Genomic DNA, 17466 nt, shown 5'->3' on the forward strand with positions numbered 1-17466 from the left:
ACTCAAAAAAATGTTATGTACTTCAGGCACCGTGGGGTGCGTCGTTCGCCCACACACTCTTTGTCCGCAAAAGAAGCAGCCCGGTGCCCAGGCTTGCAGGAGTGGACAAAGGCAGGCTTTTTCGGCTAGGCAGCTATCGGTAGCTGGCATAATCATTACAGGTAGGCGAGGGTGCACAAGGCACGTGGATCGCTCCTTTCAGCCGCGAAAGAAGCGGCTTGGTGGCCAGTTGAGGTGTGTGGGGTGAATGGGGCAAGTTCCTCCTCACCTCATGTTGTCCACACTGCAAGCGATATGAGAAAATGGTGGGGACCAGCCACGCATGTGCTTAAATAGGGCCAAATTTTGTGGGCAGGGCTTCATTTTAACACATGCACACAAAACAGTGCTGAGCCTTCTTTTGGGGTAGGTTGTGTTTTAGGGGAAACATGATAGACAGACAGATAGGCAGACATGTAGACAGACAGGTGAAAGATAGATGGATGATAGAAACAGAATAGATAGATAGATAGATAGATAGATAGATAGATAGATAGATAGATAGATAGATAGATAGATAGATAGATAGATAAATTGAAGGCAGGGAGAGATGATATAGATAGAAGGATAGACGGATGGATAGATGAATAGGTGGGTAGATAGAATGAATATATACATATAGTATATCTATATCTATATCTATCTATCTATCTATCTATCTATCTATATATATCTATCTATATATATATATATATATATAGAGAGAGAGAGAGAGAGAGAGAGCATACAAAAAGAGAGGAGAAGAGAGAGAGGGGGGTATAATGAAATAATTTCACTCAATCCCTTTTTTGTCTTCTTGCAGGAGCTGGTGAGGACAGAAAACAAGAAAAAGGTAAGAAAATGAAACAGATGAGATATCAAAAGTTCCATGTGTCTTTGCTTGAGGATTGCTTTGCCCAAATCAAGGACATTTGGATGCTTGGTCCATGCAAAACCAAGCAGGCATAGTCTGAGTTGGGGGCTTATTTTTCTCTCTCTAAGTTCGTCTTGTGCTTCATACATTTTAATTTTCAGACATTTATGAACAGCTGGTGCCACCAAGATTCCTGGAAAGATTTACCAACAAGAAAGTGAGGAGAGGAGTCAGCATTACCCTTTCAGTGAAGGTGGAAGGTAAATAACCTCCAAAGCCATCTCATCCACTCCTTTTGACTACAGCAATCCTTGACTTATGACCACAATTGAGCCCAAACTTTTTCTTACTAAGTGAGACATTTCTTAAGTGACTTTTGCCTCATTTTACCATCTTTCTTTCCACGGTTATTCAGTGAATCACTGCTGTTGTTAAATTAATCATCTGCTTTTTAAATGAATTTGCTCATCAGAAAATCTCTAAAGGGGATCACGAGATCCCAGGACATTGCAATATGAATCAGTTGCCAAGCCTCTGAATTTTGATTATGTGACCATAGGGATGCTGCCATGGTCATAAGTGTGAAAATGGATCACAACTCACTTTTTTTCAGTGTCATTGTAACTTTGAATGGTCACTAAATGAAATGTTGTAAGTTGAGGATTATCTGTACTGCAGTCATTTTTCTCATCCTTATTATTTTGTCTGTATAAATCAACAATTTCTCCCCAAAAGTCTTTCCATAGTATCTTTGCCCCAAAACTTCACTGCTTTTTTTCCCCCTTTTCTTTTAGGGACTCCGTCACCCTCAGTAACGTGGTTAAAGGAAGAATCTCATGGTGAAGACATCCTCTGGATCAAATCGGATACTCCAGGTTATAAACTGGCCAGTTCCAATATGCAGCACAGTCTGATCTTATTGGATGTGGAAAAAACCTATAGTGGAAACTATACGTGTATTGTCTCCAATCAGGCTGGTCAGTCTATCTGTAGTGCTTCATTGGAAGTTTTGGATGGTAAGTCTCTCTGTCTCTGTCTGGCCTTCTATCTATTATCTACCATCTACTATCCATCCATCCATCATCTATATCTATCTATCTATCTATCTATCTATCTATCTATCTATCTATCTATCTATCTATCTATCTATCTATCTATCTATCTATCTCTCTCTCTATCTCTCTATCTCTCTATCTCTCTATCTCTCTATCTCTCTATCTCTCTATATCTCTATATTTTATTTGTCATCCATCCATCTATCATAAAAATTCAGCAATGAAACAGAGGCAGCAACCACAAACAAAGATTCTTGCCTTGGAATCAGAGGTTTATTTATTCCAACAATTTAATACAGAAGAGACATATATAAGAAACAGGTAAAAGCATAACAGTAATAATACACTTACACCAATAAGCCATTGCAATGGGGTTCAAAAGACATTGCAAGTCAAGAAGACAGCTACGGCCACTGGGCCCTGTTCTGACATTTATCCACATCTTTTATACTTTTCTTCCAACGTCCACCCTCATTTCATAATTTCACTTCCCTGTTCTTTTTCTGACCATCAGGTTTAAACATGTGTCCAGATATATCTGAAACCCTTCTGCACCTGCTACACTCAGTTCCTACATTTCCTTTAGTCGCAACCATTGTTTTCCAAACTTCCTTCAGTTTCAAAAACATGTTCCAGTAACATTCTGACATTCTTACAAATATTTCCTTTGTACTTTTAAAATTTTCCATACTTTGGTTCATAACTATACCTTGGGGCTTCATCGATTCATATAAAACAGTAGGCCCTTATTTGGTTCTCACACATCCATCCATCCATCCTTTCTCCCATCCACCCCTCTACCTACATACACCTATCATGTCCTATACATATGGAAGACAGATGGGTTTGTGGGCAGGAGGAAGAGAATGGGAACGGAGGAGGAGGATGACAGTAACTATGGAGTCCTTGGTGCTCTCTGAGCATTGTAGTTTTCTTGCAGACATTTCATTACCAAACTAGGTAACATCATCAGTGCTTCCTTCTTTTGCAGTGAAAGAGACTGAATCTCTGACTCAGGAGCGTGTGATGGTGACAGAGGCCATCATGACATCAATTGGGTAAGCATGTCATGGCCTGGCCAGATATTAATGAAAACATATGATGCTCATAACATTATTATTTTAATTAATCCAGTACAAAAATCTTGAGTTCCCAATCCTTCACATTGCTGAATTGCTGGGAACCAAAACCTAAGTAGGAAAGGACCCTTTCTTCCTGCTGGGGTGTAAAATGCACTGTCATTGAAGTTTCTTTAAAAGCACGTTTGCACTAACTTGCTGGTTGCAATTATGAAGACAGCAATGAAAGAAAAAGACTATGAATAATATTTCTTTGCTCATTTTAATCAATGTTGCCCAGAGATGTATAGTGTATCTCTATTTGGGATGACATTGAAAGGCTGACTTGTTCAACGATTATAACCAGGGGTGGGATTCTACCAGTTCGCACCTATTCGCTAGAACCGGTTGTTAACCTTCTAAGCAGTTTGGAGAACCGGTTGTTAGAAGAAATTACTGGCCTAATCCTGTAAGGGAGGCAGGAAGGAAACATTCTGGTGTTGCTGACAGAAACTGCCTCTCCGTTAACCCTTATTACATTCTTAGCAGGACTAGACTTCCTGTCTCAGGAACGTCTCAGGAGTTTTTTCCCCCTCCTTTGCTGGTACTTTGCTTGTGTGGAGGGACCATTTAAAGTTACAGTGGCACTGAAAAAAGTGACTTATGACCATTTTTCACACTTATGACTGTTGCAGCATCCCCACAGTCACGAGAGGCCAGGCGAGGGGATGGTGCCTCGATGTGAGTGATGTTGAGTTGGCCACACCCATCCAATAACATGACCACCAAGCCACATCCACCAAGTCACATGACCACCAAGCCTACCAATTAAGCCACACCCACAGAACTGGTTGTTAAAAAAATTGAATCCCACTCCTGACTATAAGATAGTTGTGGTGATTTTAAAAAAAACATTGAAACACTTTAAAATGTTTTTTATTAATTATGCCATGGAATGCTGGAACAATTATTTGCTTAAATTATCCCTTTAGAGGATTCCTTCCTTCTTTCCTTCTTTCTTTCCTTCTTACCTTCCCAAACCTCCTTTTTTTTCCTTCCTTCCTTCCTTCCTTCCTTCCTTCCTTCCTCCCTCCCTCCCTCCCTCCCTCCCTCCCTCCCCTTTCCCTTTCCTTTTTTTGTTCCTTTCTTTCCCCTTTCCTTCATCCTTTTCTCTCTCCTCCCTCCCTTCCTTCCTTCCTCCCCTCCCTTCCTTCTTTCCTCAATAAGCAATGAATGCTTACACACAGCCCCACTGCCCTCTATCCACTTTGGCTTCCAGATTCAATATTGGTCAGGAAAAATGGCTAGAAAAAGAATGAGACTTGTTTTTCCTTTTTTTCAGAGCTCAAGCTTCTGAAGTCAGAAAAGGTAGGAAAACCTATAAAAAGTTTAAATATGGTAATTTTGAAATGTGCAATATTTTCATGTAACTCTGGTTTCTATTTCATAGAGTCTTCTCTAATAATAATCAATCTTCCATTAAAAAGATAAATTTAAAATTTGTCTCTCACACTTTAGATTATTTCATTTTGTAATAATAAAACATAAATAATGGTTCGAGGTGAAACATGTTTTGCTTGTTCAGATCTACAGTAGGGCTTTGGAAATTGTAGGTCTGTTCAGAGATGATATTACAAAATCTCTAAATCAGATCAACAGCATAAACCCAATATGGTCTTGGACATAAACTGAATTGGAATAAACAGAATGATTTTTCAGAATCAAATCAATGATTCAAACTTTATATTTATATTCCACCTTTATTATTTTTACAAATAACTCAAGATGACAAACATATCTAACATACCTTCCTCCTCCTATTATCCCCACAATAACAACCCTGTGAGATGGGTTGGGCTGAGAGAGAGGGACTGGCCCAAAGTTACCAAGCCAATTTTCATGCCTTTGCTGCAGTACTACAACTCACTGTTTCCTGGTGATTGGCCCAATGTCATCCAGCTGGCTTTCATGCCTAAAATGGGACTACAGTTCCCATTCTCCTAGTGATTGGCCCAAAGTCACCTAGCTGGTTTAGATGCCTAAGATGGGACTTGAACTCCCTGTCTCCTGGTGATTGGCCCACAGTCACCTAGCCAGCTTTCATGCTTAATCGGGGACTAGAATTCAGTCTCTTCCATTTTCTAGCTTGATGCCTTCACCACTAGGCTGTCTTGTCTGTGACCAAGCACCATATTCTTTCTTCTTTACCAGGACAGCACATGGAAGGTGACACAGTTCAGAGTCAGATTTCTCTAACTGAAGTGGGAACCGAGGAATTTCTGCAGAAACTGACATCTCAGATCACGGAAATTGTATCTGCAAAGATAAGTCAAGGTAATACCGGTTCAAGTGAACGAAATGCAGGAAAACACTTGTAAATATTGGGTTTGAGGCTGTAAGTTTGAGACAGGACTATTTGGCGGGGGAGGGGAAATTACCTGGGTGGACGTTAAATCAGATTGATAGACAGGGATATAAGGCCAAAATTTGTTACCTTATTAGAACAATCCCTTAGATTTCCAATGAGAAATGTTTGCTTGTGAGCACAAAGATGATCAAGAAACTGGTGGCAAAAGCCATATAATCAGGGGTGGGATTCAGCTGGTTCGGCCTGGTTTTAGCTGGATGTTAAATTTATATCAACCGATAGTTGAACCAACTAGCTGGCTCTCCCCTCCCCTGCCTTCCCCTCCCCTCCCCTCCCAGGAGTCTCCACACTGCCCATTTTGGATGCAGGTAAGTGCAGGGTCTGCACAGAGGGCAAAAAATGGACTGAATTAGATGTTCTGGAAGTCCGGAAATGAGCCTGTTTCCGGCTTCCGGAGGCCAAGGGAGGCAGTTTTCACCCTCCCAGAGGCCCGAGGGAAGCCTCCAGACTCTGGGAAAGGCAAAACACAGCCCTCCCGGAAGTTCTGGTAGGCCACGCGCACCATGGCCACGCCCACCCAGCAATCACCCAGCAGAGAACCAGTTGCTGGGATTTTTGAATCCCAACCCTGCCTATAATGAAACAATTGAGGGAACTGGGAATGTCTACTTTAATGAAGAAAAGGACCAGGGATGACATGACAGCGTTTTCCACTATTTGAGGGGCTGCCATAAAAGAGGGGGGGGCCAACCTATTCTCCAAAGCATTTAAATGCAGGATAAGAAATAATGGATGAAACTCTTCAAGGAGAGAAGCAACCTGGAATTCAAGAGGGATTCCCTGATAGTGAGAACAATTAATCAGTGGAAGGACTTGCCTCCAGAAATTGTGGGTGCTACATCATTGGAGTTTTTCAAAAAAAGATTAGACGGCCACTTGTCTGAAATCTTATAGGGTTTGAGCAGGGTTGTACTAGAAGACCTCCAAGGTCCCTTCCAACTCCTCTTTTATCATGTATGTTGTACATAGAGACCCCAATTGAACCCAACATTTCCATTGGTAAGTAGAACAGATGTTGTGAATTTTGTCCTATTTTACAACCTTTCTTGCCACAGTTGTTAAGTGAAGTATTGCAGTTGTTAAGTTAGTAACATGGTTGTTAGGTGAATCTGTCTCCCTCCTTGACTTTGCTTGTCAGAAGGTCACAAAAGGGGATCACATGATTCCAGGACATTGCAACCTTCATAAATATAAAACATTTGCCAATCGTCTGAGTTTTGGTCCTATGACCAAGGGGTTGTTGCAACATTTGTAAGTGTGAAAAGTGGTCTAAGTCACTTGTTTCGTTGCTCTTGCAATCGGATTAGAACTGGAAGAAACCTGGGAGGTTTTCTAGTGTACCCCCCTGCCCAAGCAGGAGACCCTATGCCTGTGATGGCGAACCTATGGCATGCGTGCCGGAAGTGGTACACAGAGCCATTTCTGCCGGCACGTGAGCCGTCGCCCGGAAGAGATCCACTGTGCATGCACGCACGCCTCCTGCCAGCCAGCAGATTGTCTGCTATTTGCCATGCATGCGCAGGGGGCAGGGCGCACATGGGAGATGCGTGCACGTGCAGGGCGCATGCATGGGGGTGCATGCACATATGCTGAGGCACGCATGCCAGGGGCAGGGGGTTGCGCGCACATTGCATCATGGGTGCAGGCAACCGTGTGCGTGCGCACGCACACACACTTTCAGCACGCAAGGATGAAAAGGTTAGCCATCACTGCCCTATACCATTTCAGACAAATGGCTATCCAGTCTCCTCTTAAAAGCCCCCCAGTGATGGTGCACCCACAATTTCTGGAGAAAAGCTGTTCCACTGGTTAATTATTCTCACTGTTAGAAAGTTTCTCCTTAATTCCAGGTTGCTTCTCTCCTTGATTATTTTTCATCCATTGCTTCTTGTCTTGTTTACTGGTGCTTTGTGACTTGGAATGGTCACGGAATGAACTGTGGTAAGTCAAGGATTACCTGTGTTCTGTACTTAATTCTTTGCTGAGAACTTTCTTCAATAGCCTATAAATCTGGAGAAAGTCTGGCATGTCTACGGGACAGAAATTGGGAAGACTGAACAAAATACACCTGAGCATGTTTTAAGATTGGAATTGTTCAAAAATAATGGAATGTCTCCCTGACAACAGTTTTTATTCCCTTTCCCTTCCATTTCAGCTTCCCTCCGAGTTCCTGGGGCTGACAGTGATGATGAATCAAAAACACCGTCGGCGTCTCCACGGCACGGCAGGTCCAGACCTTCCTCAACTGCTCAGGAATCTTCCTCCGAATCCGATGAAGGGGATGCAAGGGGAGAGGTAGGGCGTCTGCAAAGTTTATGCAAGTTTTCCCATAGGGAGAAAAATAAGACTCTAGTTTGGAGTGAATCGGAGAAATGATTGGTGGGGTCCTCTGAGCTTGGTGGTTTTCTTGCAGACATTTCATGACCCAACGGGGGAACATCATCGATGCTGGAAAGGAGGGGAATTGTAGGGAGAAGAGGAGGAGGAGGAGCAGGAAGAGGAGAATAGGGACAAGCACTGTGAGTCCTTGGTGCTCTCTAAGTTTGGTTGTTTTCTTGCAGACATTTCATTACCAAATTAGGCCACATCATCAACGCTAGAAGGGAGGAAGACTTGTTCTCTGTTTTATACAGCCTCTTCTAGAACTGATGGTGTAACCTAGTTTGCTAATGAAACATCTACATAAAAACAATTAAGGTCAGTTTTCAAGGACCTCCCAGTCCTGCTCCTCCTGCTTCCCTTGCTCCTGCTCCTCCCTGAAAACCCTCCTTCCTTGTAGCACTGATGATGTTACCTAGATGGGTCATGAAACATCTGCCAGGAAAAACCAAGCTCAGAGAGCAGTGGTCCCCACCTTTACAGATTGGTGGCCCACTGGGGTGGGGAGAGGGGCACTGGGCCACCCAAGTATTGAACTCAACTAGTGCAGTTCAACTTGCGCAGACTGGTGCACATGCATATATGCACACAGTCATATCCACCAGCCCTCCGCTAGCATGGTCCGGTTCCAAAAAGGCTGTGATGTGGTAATGGCCCCTGGCCCGCAAGAGGACCCTTAGTTCAAACCTGAGCTGCAAATATTTTCTTCTACTATGACCCATGATCCAATGCAATGGTTGTTGGAGAGCAATCCTCCCAGTGGAAGGAGGGCTGAAGCAAGGAATTAGCCTGGATTCATTCATCATCATCATCAAACACAAGAGGCTAAGTATGACCCTCTTAAATGCCTTGATACCTTATCTGGTTGTTCCCAGGCGAAAGCTGCCAGTCTATGCAGATTCCTGTATTATAGGTAGAATACAATAAAGTAGTCAGCTTGAACTCTGCCTGTGTGCGTCTGATTGTTTGCACCTGACAACGGTTTCTGAACTAACCTCAGGAATAAAGTATTTATCCTGTTCTGTTTTGTTCTGTTCTAGTCTAGTCTAGTCTAGTCTATTTTATTTATTTATTTGATTTGTCAATTGTTTACAAGATAATAAGTATACCGTATTTGCCGGCGTATAAGACGACTTTTTTGCCCCAAAAAACATGCCTCCAAGTGGGGGGGTCGTCTTATACGCCGGTATATCCACTGCCGGCTTTCGGATGCTTGTTGGACGCAGCGAAGGCGCCTCTGGTTTCCCGGATCCCCTGCGTCGCTTCCGCTTCATCCCGCTCGCCTCGCTCCGCCCGAGGCTGCAGCCTTCCTGCTCTTCCCACGGCCCCTGGCACTCCGCCCTGCCGCTGCAGCCCCGGGGATTTCTGGAGGGCGTTTCTGGTGGTGGTGGGGGGTCGTCTTATACGCCGGCAAATACGGTAAGTGTATACATAGTTATGAATACATGAAATGGGTACATATAAGAAAAATAAAAGAAAAATAAAAGAAACAATAGGACAGGGACGGTAGGCACGTTGGTGCGCTTATGCACGCCCCCTAGAGACCACTTAGGAAAGGGGTGAGGTCAATAGTAGACAGTCTAAGGTTAAAGTTTTTGGGGTTTGGGGAAGAAACTACAGAGTCGGGTAGAGTATTCCAGACATTGACCACTCTGTTGCTGAAGTCGTATTTCCTGCAATCAAGTTTGGTGCGGTTAACCTTGAGTTTGTATCTATTGTGTGCTCTTGTATTGTTATGGTTGAAGCTGAAGTATTCATTGACAGGTAGGACATTGCAATGTATGATTTTATATACCATGCTTAAATCAGACTGAAGACGGCGTAATTCAAGGTTTTCTAGGTCTAGAATTTCAAGTCTGGTGGCATAAGGTATTCTACAACGAGTAGAGGAGTGGAGAACTCTTCTTGTGAAATATTTCTGGACTTTCTCAATTGTGCTAATATCAGATACGTAATGCGGGTTCCAGACTGATGAGCTGTATTCGAGTATTGGTCTAGCAAATGTTTTGTATGCTCTAGTTAGTAGTGTGATATTACCAGAGAAAAAGCTACGTAGGATTAGGTTAACAACTCTTAATGCCTTTTTGGCTATGTAGTTGCAGTGGGCTCTAGCACTTAGATCATTAGAGGTGAGTATTCCAAGGTCCTTTACAGAGCTTGGATCATCAACAAGATCTTGACTATTCAGCTTGTATTTTATTTTCGGATTTTTTTTGCCAATATGTAAGACAGAGCATTTAATTGTTGAGATTTGACGTTGCCATTTGTTTGACCATTCTGATACATAGTCAAGATCTTTTTGTAGGGTAGCAGTATTGTCTGTGGTATTGCACAACTTTACATCATCAGCAAAAAGAACGCAGTTGCTCTTAATATGATCACAGAGGTCATTTATGTAGAGTATGAAGAGAGTTGGTCCTAGAACACTGCCTTGGGGGACACCACTATTGACAGGTACAGAATTTGATAGGACGTTCTCAATTTTGACCATTTGTTGTCTGTTTGACAGGAATGCTTCTATCCAGTTATGCAGGTGTCCAGAGATACCATAGGATTTTATTTTTTAGGAGTAGTTTGTTGTGTACCACTGAATCAAAGGCTTTACAGAAGTCTATGTAGATTGCGTCTATTGCTTTGCCCTGGTCGAGTTGTGTTGTCCATATGTTTTTGCAGTGTAAGAGTTGCAGATTACAGGATAGTTTTTTTCCGAAACCAAATTGTTTATTGGAGAGTAGGTTGTTTGTCTCTAAGTGGAGGATGATGGATTGGTTAATAATTGATTCCATGACTTTACAGGTGACGCAGCATAAGGAGATTGGTCTGTAATTTTCAACTAGGCTTGGGTCTCCCTTTTTGAAGATGGGGATGACTGTGGCTTGTGACCATAGGTTAGGCAAGGAGCTGGTCCTGAAAGATTTTTCAAAGATTATGCTTAGAGGTTTGGCTATGGCAGTGGATAGCTTTTTTAAGAAGTAGGCACATATTCCATCCGGTCCAATAGATAGAGATGGTTTTAGATTGCGTAGTGCTTTTTCAACATTGTCTTCTGTAAAATCGATATGTATTAGATCATTGTAGTTATCTGTGGTTCGGCTAGGAAATACTGGGCATGATCCATTGCTGTTTACAAATATTGAGCCGAAGAATGTATTAAAGATGTTGGCTTTAATGGTGTTGTCATTGCAGTCTTTACCATTAGGTCCTATCAGGGATGGGATGGATCTTGAGTCTTTTAGTTTGTTGTTTACAAAATTGTAGAAAGCACGGGTGGAATTGGTGCTTAGAAGGTTTTCCTCTTGTTTAATGTGATAATTGGTGCATTCGGTCTTTATCTGGTGGCATAAATTTTTGTATCGGCTTTTGAAATTGGCAACGTGACCAGATTTGTTTTTCCGCCAGAGTGATCTCTTTTTGGACTGGTTTCCTTATTGTTATGGGTAATCTGCTTTTTTGGTTTTTTTTGGGAGTTGTTGTTGGTACATATAGTTTGATGACTCTTTTGACTTCAAGTAAAAATATGTTGTAATAGTCTTCAACAGTATTGCATCCAGTGAATAGAGATTGCCAATCAAGGGATGAGAGATCATTGTCTATAAGATCATAGTTGCCTTTTTTGAAGTTACAATTGGGGATTACGTCATTGTGGTGGTTTTTGTGTGGACGTATGTTGAGACAAAAGTCAATCATATTGTGGTCACTGCTGGAAAAGGGTTCTTTAGATTGTATTCCGTAAATTAAATTCAAACTATTGCAGAAGATGAGATCGAGGCAGTTGTTTAGTCTAGTGTTGTTGGTTACTAGTTGTTCCAGTCCCAGATTTGTAACAGCATTGTAGAAGTTTGCGTGTATGGTTTCAGTTGTACATTCATTTAGGGTCCAGTCAATATGAGGTAGATTGAAATCACCAAGAAAGATAAAAGGGTATGGGCAGGATGCTGCCCATGTTAGTAGTGTATTTAGCTTGTTTACATGTTCGATGTCATAATCAGGTGCTCTGTAACATAGTAAGAATCGAATTGTGATATTTAAGGATAGTTCACAGATGATGGTCTCAGGAAAAGCAAGCTCCTGGGTAACTTGGATATTTTTTAGATGTAAGGACTTTTTATAGAAGATAGCAACACCACCTCCTCGACGATTTTCACGATCTGATCGGTAAACATGATAGTCTCTTACTGTGGTAATGGAGTCGGGGAGAGATGCATTGAGCCATGTTTCACAGACAAATATAATGTCGAATTTAGCCATAGTCTAGTCTATTCCTACTCTACTCTAGTCTAATCTAGTCCAGTCCAGTCCAATCCATTCCCTGTTCTCTATTCCATTCCATCTGGATTCTCTATTTATTTGATATATTCAATTCAATTCAATTCATCCTTCTCTTCATAGATTTTTGACATCTACATGGTCATTGCTGACTATATCCCAATGGGGGCAGACCGTGAAACCATCACTCTGAAGGAAGGGCAATACGTGGAGGTTTTAGACTCTGCTCATCCTTTGAAGTGGCTGGTCAGGACGAAACCCACCAAGTCAAGCCCATCAAGACAAGGTTGGGTTTCTCCAGCCTATTTGGATAAGAAGTTAAAGGTGAGACTTATAAATAGTTGGGTTTCTTTTTCTTCTTTCAAAATTGCTTAATCTTATGCCTCTGGTCTCTAGGTTACCATGAATAATTACCCAGCAGTTACTGGGTAATAATTACTTCTACCCAGCAGTTTCAGTAAAGAATTACTATAGTTCATATATAGTAATATGTATAAAGTACAAGAAGTTCTGAATTTATAACCATTCATTTAGTGACCATTCGAAGTTACAATAGCACTGAAAAGTGACTTATGGATGTTTTTCACACTTACAACCATTACAGCATCCCCAGGGTCACATGATTTAAATTCAGTTGCTTAGCAACTGGCTCATATTTATGACACTTGATTGTCCCGGGGTCATCGTGTTTCCTTTTGCATCTTCTTTGACGCAGCCTGGGTGGAAGAAGAAGGAAAACAAGGGAAATGTGCATTTCAGAAGTGAGGAGAGCAGGGAAGAAAAAATTTAGACATTCAGCACCAGATCCATAGAAGCGGTGGGGAGGGTGTGTCTACCCCACTACACAAGGCCTAATATGCAGACTGTGGAAAGAGGCCTCAGAGACAGTCCGACAGATGGTGGCAGGGTGGTGTAAGATTCAGGCAGGACACCATATATTGAATGCAAAAAGTTGTGTGCAGGAACATCTGAACATAATAGGGGCTAGAGTCCCTCCTAAGTCAAGATGGAAGCTCCCAGGCTATAACCCAGCTACTTTCTATCCTTTGCACCTTGGCTGGAAGACTCGAAAGCTATCTTAAGGACATCCCTTCCTGGTAGATACTAGATCATAAAATCCTAAGGCTGGAAGGGGCCTTGGAGGTCTTCTAGCCCAACTCCTTGCCCAAGGCCGAAATCCTTATATGCTGTTTTTTTTTTTTTTTTTATATTAGCTCTCTGCAGAGTGGGGTGTCCCTGATGTTCCGGAGTTCCATGGAGAATCTGTTTCAGAGGATGAATATCGGAAGAAATTAAGGTGAGCTTGGTGAAAATTCTTCCTATTGGAGCCAACTTCTTCTCTGTCTGTGTCCTACTCTTATAGCTGGTATAAAAGAATCATTTCATAAAATCACAGCATGGGAAGGGACTTAGAGGTCACCGTGTATAAACCCCACCATGTGCAGGATCCATTGGACCAGGGCATTTGGAAGGAGGCTTTGTGGTATCCGAACATCTAGATTCAATCACAGTTTTGTTTCATCTAGCATCCACCTTGTGAACTCTCATGTTTCCTCTTTCCATTGTGTATTCAAAATGGACAGTGATGTGTATTTGCGTGTGTGTATCTGTGTCATGTATATATGTGTGTTATGTATGTATAGCGGTAGATATATACTTTCTTTTGAGAGCAGGCAACAAAATTTCATGTTTAACGTATGCCAGTGTGCTCACAGTAAAAAATGACAATAAAGATTATCTTGTGATCTTTCCAGCTGGCTCCCCATCAGCAAAGTCACTGGGGAAGCCGGCAGGGAATCTCATGAGTCACTTCTGTAAGTCACTCCTGCCTCTTTGTTATCCCAGAAGCTCCCAGGGTAACAAGGGATTCGTGGGCCCCTCTGCCGGTTTGCATTTCTGGCACATAGCAGCATCTACCTGCCACCCTCTATACAGGTAGTCCTCCACAGTTCATTTAGTGACCATTCAAAGTTACAATGGCACTGAAAAAAGTGACTTATGACCATTTATCACACTTAACGACCGTTGCAGTAACCCCATGGACACATGATCAAAATTCAGATACTTGGCAGCTGACACATATTTATGACAGTTGCAGTGTCCCAGGGTCACGATCCCCTTTTGTGACAATTTGACAAGCAAAGTCAATGAGGAATCCAGATTCACATCACAATCGTGTTACTGCAGAGATTCACTTAACAATTGTGGCAAGAATGGTTGTAAAATGGGGCAAAATTAACTTAACAACTGTCTCGCTTAGCAACGGAAATTTTGGACTTGATTGTGGTCATAGGTCAAGGACTACCTGTACTTTCATGCTTATCTGTTGAAATTTAGAATGAATTTCCCTGATGGTCACCTTCAAAGGATGGGATGTGTTTTCATGAATTTTCACTCGTTTTTCTGTTTCTGCTTCCTTTTTAGCCTTATCATTCAAGACCTGTTGGGCACAGAAGAGGAATATGTCAAGGATCTTCAGTTCCTCCAAACACACCACATCCAGTTCACAGAGACTTGTCCTGCTGTCCCTGTTGCTGTATCCAACCAGAAACCTGTTATTTTCAGAAATATTACTGACATAACACAGTTTCATTCCAAGTACGTAGATATATAACAGCCAAACGGCTTTTAAAGAATGAAATATACTAAAAAAGTAGTTTAATAAGAAGGCCTGCATCCCTGTGTGCCACTATCCACTCAAGCAAAGTTTTATAAAACGATGTCTTCTGATATATTAGCCACATTATTATTATTATTTTACTTTATAGGTAGTCCTTGACTTATGACCACCATTGAGCCCCCAATGTTTGTTACTCAGTGAGACATTTGTTAAGTGAGTTTTGCCCCATTTTACAACCTTTCTTGCCACAGTCGTTAAGTGAATCACCGCAGTAGTTATGTTACTGATATGGTTGTGAAGTGAATGACTTCCCCTATTTGGTCGCAAAAGGGGATCACGTGACCCCAGGACATTGCATACGTCATAAATATGAACCAGTTGTCAAGCGTTCTTAATTTTCATCACATGACGCTGGGGACGCTACAACAGTCATAAGTGTGAAAAATGGTCATAAATCACTTTTTTCAGTACCATTATAACTTTGAATTGTCACTAAATGAACTGTTGTAAATTGAGGACTACCTGTACTGAGGCTACCGGGTCTAATTTTTTCCTTCCACTGAGATCATTTAAGTGTAGGGCCTTTTCAATGTTGGCACCCAGAATCTTGTTTCCTGGAAAAGCAATGTGTCTTTTCTTTGTTTCTCCCACTCTGTTGTCTTAAGGACTTGTTTTCAGGTTGTTTACAGGGTTCATGTGAATGGCAGAAATAAAAACAGGTTGAGTTTTGAGTTCTAGTCTGCCATTTTGACTTTTTTTTAACTCTCTGGATTTTTTTTAAAAAGCATTTGGACAGGGCAAGTTGGATGGTGTTTAACTACTGCTAAGTTGAATGACAAAGGATACTTCAGCTGGGAAGAAAGCCAGGAATTGGAAGATCATACAATCACAGGGCTGGAAGGCACTTTAGAGGTCTTTTAGTCCACCCCACTGCCCATATCCAGTTCTCATGCTCCTTTCTACTTTTTCCCACAGCACCTTCTTCCCAGAGCTTCAGAAGTGTGATACAGATGATGATGTGGCCATGTGCTTCCTTAAAAATGAAACTGAATTTGACAAATACATCACCTACTTGGTGGGCCGAGTTCAAGCTGAGTCCATTGTGGTCAGCAAAGCAGTCCAGGAATTTTATAAGGTGAGGGCACCCTCAACTGGAAGAGTCTTCTGCTGGACATTTCACCAACATGAAAAGTAATGACCCAGAATTCTTTGGAAATAGTCCTATATTTGTACACCAAGCGTATATTATACATTGGTGAACCAGTTTGCTCTAGTAGTGAAGGCACCAGGCTAGAAACCAGGAAATGGTGAGTTCTAGTACCATTTTAGGCATAAAAGCCAGCTGGGTGACTTTGGCCAGAAGATGGTGAATGTCAGGGCTCCAACAAAACCCCTAAGGTGGCAGTTCTAGTCCCACCTTAAGCATGAAAGCTGTCTGGATGCCTCTGTGCTAATCACCAGGAGACGGTGAGTTGTAGTTCTGCCCTAGGCATAAAAGCCACCTGGGTGACCTTGGCTCAATCACCAGATGATGGTGAATTGTAGTCCTGCCTTAAGTATGAAAGCCAATTGGATAATTTTAAGCCAGTCCCTCTCTCTCAGGCCATCCCATTTCACGTGGTTGTTATTGTTGTGAGGAAAATAGGTGGAGGAAGAATTATTCGGTATGTGTGCCATCTTGAGATTATTATTTTTTAAAGGTGACATAAAAATATGCATCTTTATAGCAAGCCAGAGCAATATATGGATAAGATCATTCTATTTGTATGGTGCTGAAATGCTCCTAGTGAAGAAAGTCACTTCTTTATTAGAACAATAATAGGAAAATTCAGTGTGAAACATAGAATAATGGTGTAGTCTGTAAAGGGATGAAGGGCTTTCTAGGATGGTAAGCAAACTGGATTAATAAACCCCTTGCTATTATGTTTCTCTTCCTCCAGAGATACACAGAAGGGACATTGGCCAGTGAGGATCCTTCCCTGCCGCCGATACTCCCTCTCCAACACTATCTAGAGAGACCCATAAACCGGATCCAGAAATATCAAACAGCAATCAAGGTTAGGAGCGTAGGTTTTAGTCACTTTTTAGTTGGTAGCGCAACAACAGGGTCTCACATTGCTGGTGCACGATTTTACAGCCAATTTCGCCATGGTTGTTAAGTGAATCATGGCAGTTGCTGTGTGAATCATGTGATCATTAAGCAAATCCAATTTTCTTCTTTGACTTTTGCCACCGTTGTTAAATGAATCGTGGCAGTTGTTAAGTGAATCATGTGATTGTTAAGCAAATCTGGCTTCCTGCTTTGATTTTGCTGGTCAGAAAGAAGCAAGCTGCTAGTCACAAATGATAATCACATGACTCCAAGATATTGTAACTGCCATAAATACATGCTGATTGCCAAGCTCCCAAATTTTGATCATGTCACTGAGAGGATGCTATGATGGTCATAACTATGAGGATAACTTGCTTTTTTCAGTGTGGTTGGAACAATGAGCAATTTTAAATGAATTGTTGTAAATTGAGGATTACTTGTACAGGTTGTCTCCAGGTTAAAGTGGCAATTGGGACTTTGGTTGTTGTTGCTAAACAAGGCAGGGTAAGATGTATGGGAGTCATGCATGAATGCTCTTGGTGGGTACTAGGGAGTGCAGGTCAGTTAGTAGACAGAGGGGGATGAGAAGGAAGAGGTGGAGGGAAGAGAGAGGCAGGGATGGAGGGAGGGGAGGAAGGAAGGAAGGAAGGAAAGAGAAGAGGGGGAAGAAGGATGA

The 17466-nt window shown here is 41.9% G+C and overlaps 1 protein-coding gene across 3 annotated transcripts in view; it reads left to right on the forward strand.

Moving 5' to 3' along the window:
* Positions 1 to 17466, forward strand: part of OBSCN (obscurin, cytoskeletal calmodulin and titin-interacting RhoGEF) — a 257509-nt gene that overhangs the window by 154208 nt on the left and 85835 nt on the right. For all 3 annotated transcript variants that reach the window (XM_087947096.1, XM_087947097.1, XM_087947098.1), the window contains 12 exons: positions 842 to 871; positions 1054 to 1152; positions 1687 to 1908; positions 2939 to 3005; positions 4348 to 4373; positions 5217 to 5339; positions 7589 to 7728; positions 12202 to 12402; positions 13293 to 13375; positions 14503 to 14676; positions 15674 to 15833; positions 16639 to 16755. In XM_087947096.1, the coding sequence (XP_087803222.1) occupies positions 842 to 871; positions 1054 to 1152; positions 1687 to 1908; positions 2939 to 3005; positions 4348 to 4373; positions 5217 to 5339; positions 7589 to 7728; positions 12202 to 12402; positions 13293 to 13375; positions 14503 to 14676; positions 15674 to 15833; positions 16639 to 16755 (1442 nt within the window). The remainder of the gene's footprint in view (positions 1 to 841; positions 872 to 1053; positions 1153 to 1686; positions 1909 to 2938; positions 3006 to 4347; positions 4374 to 5216; positions 5340 to 7588; positions 7729 to 12201; positions 12403 to 13292; positions 13376 to 14502; positions 14677 to 15673; positions 15834 to 16638; positions 16756 to 17466) is intronic.

Source organism: Notechis scutatus, chromosome Z (assembly GCF_049901735.1).
Source record: "Notechis scutatus isolate UNSWTSFEM ecotype Mainland chromosome Z, rNotScu1.2, whole genome shotgun sequence".
Lineage (NCBI taxonomy): Eukaryota > Metazoa > Chordata > Lepidosauria > Squamata > Elapidae > Notechis > Notechis scutatus.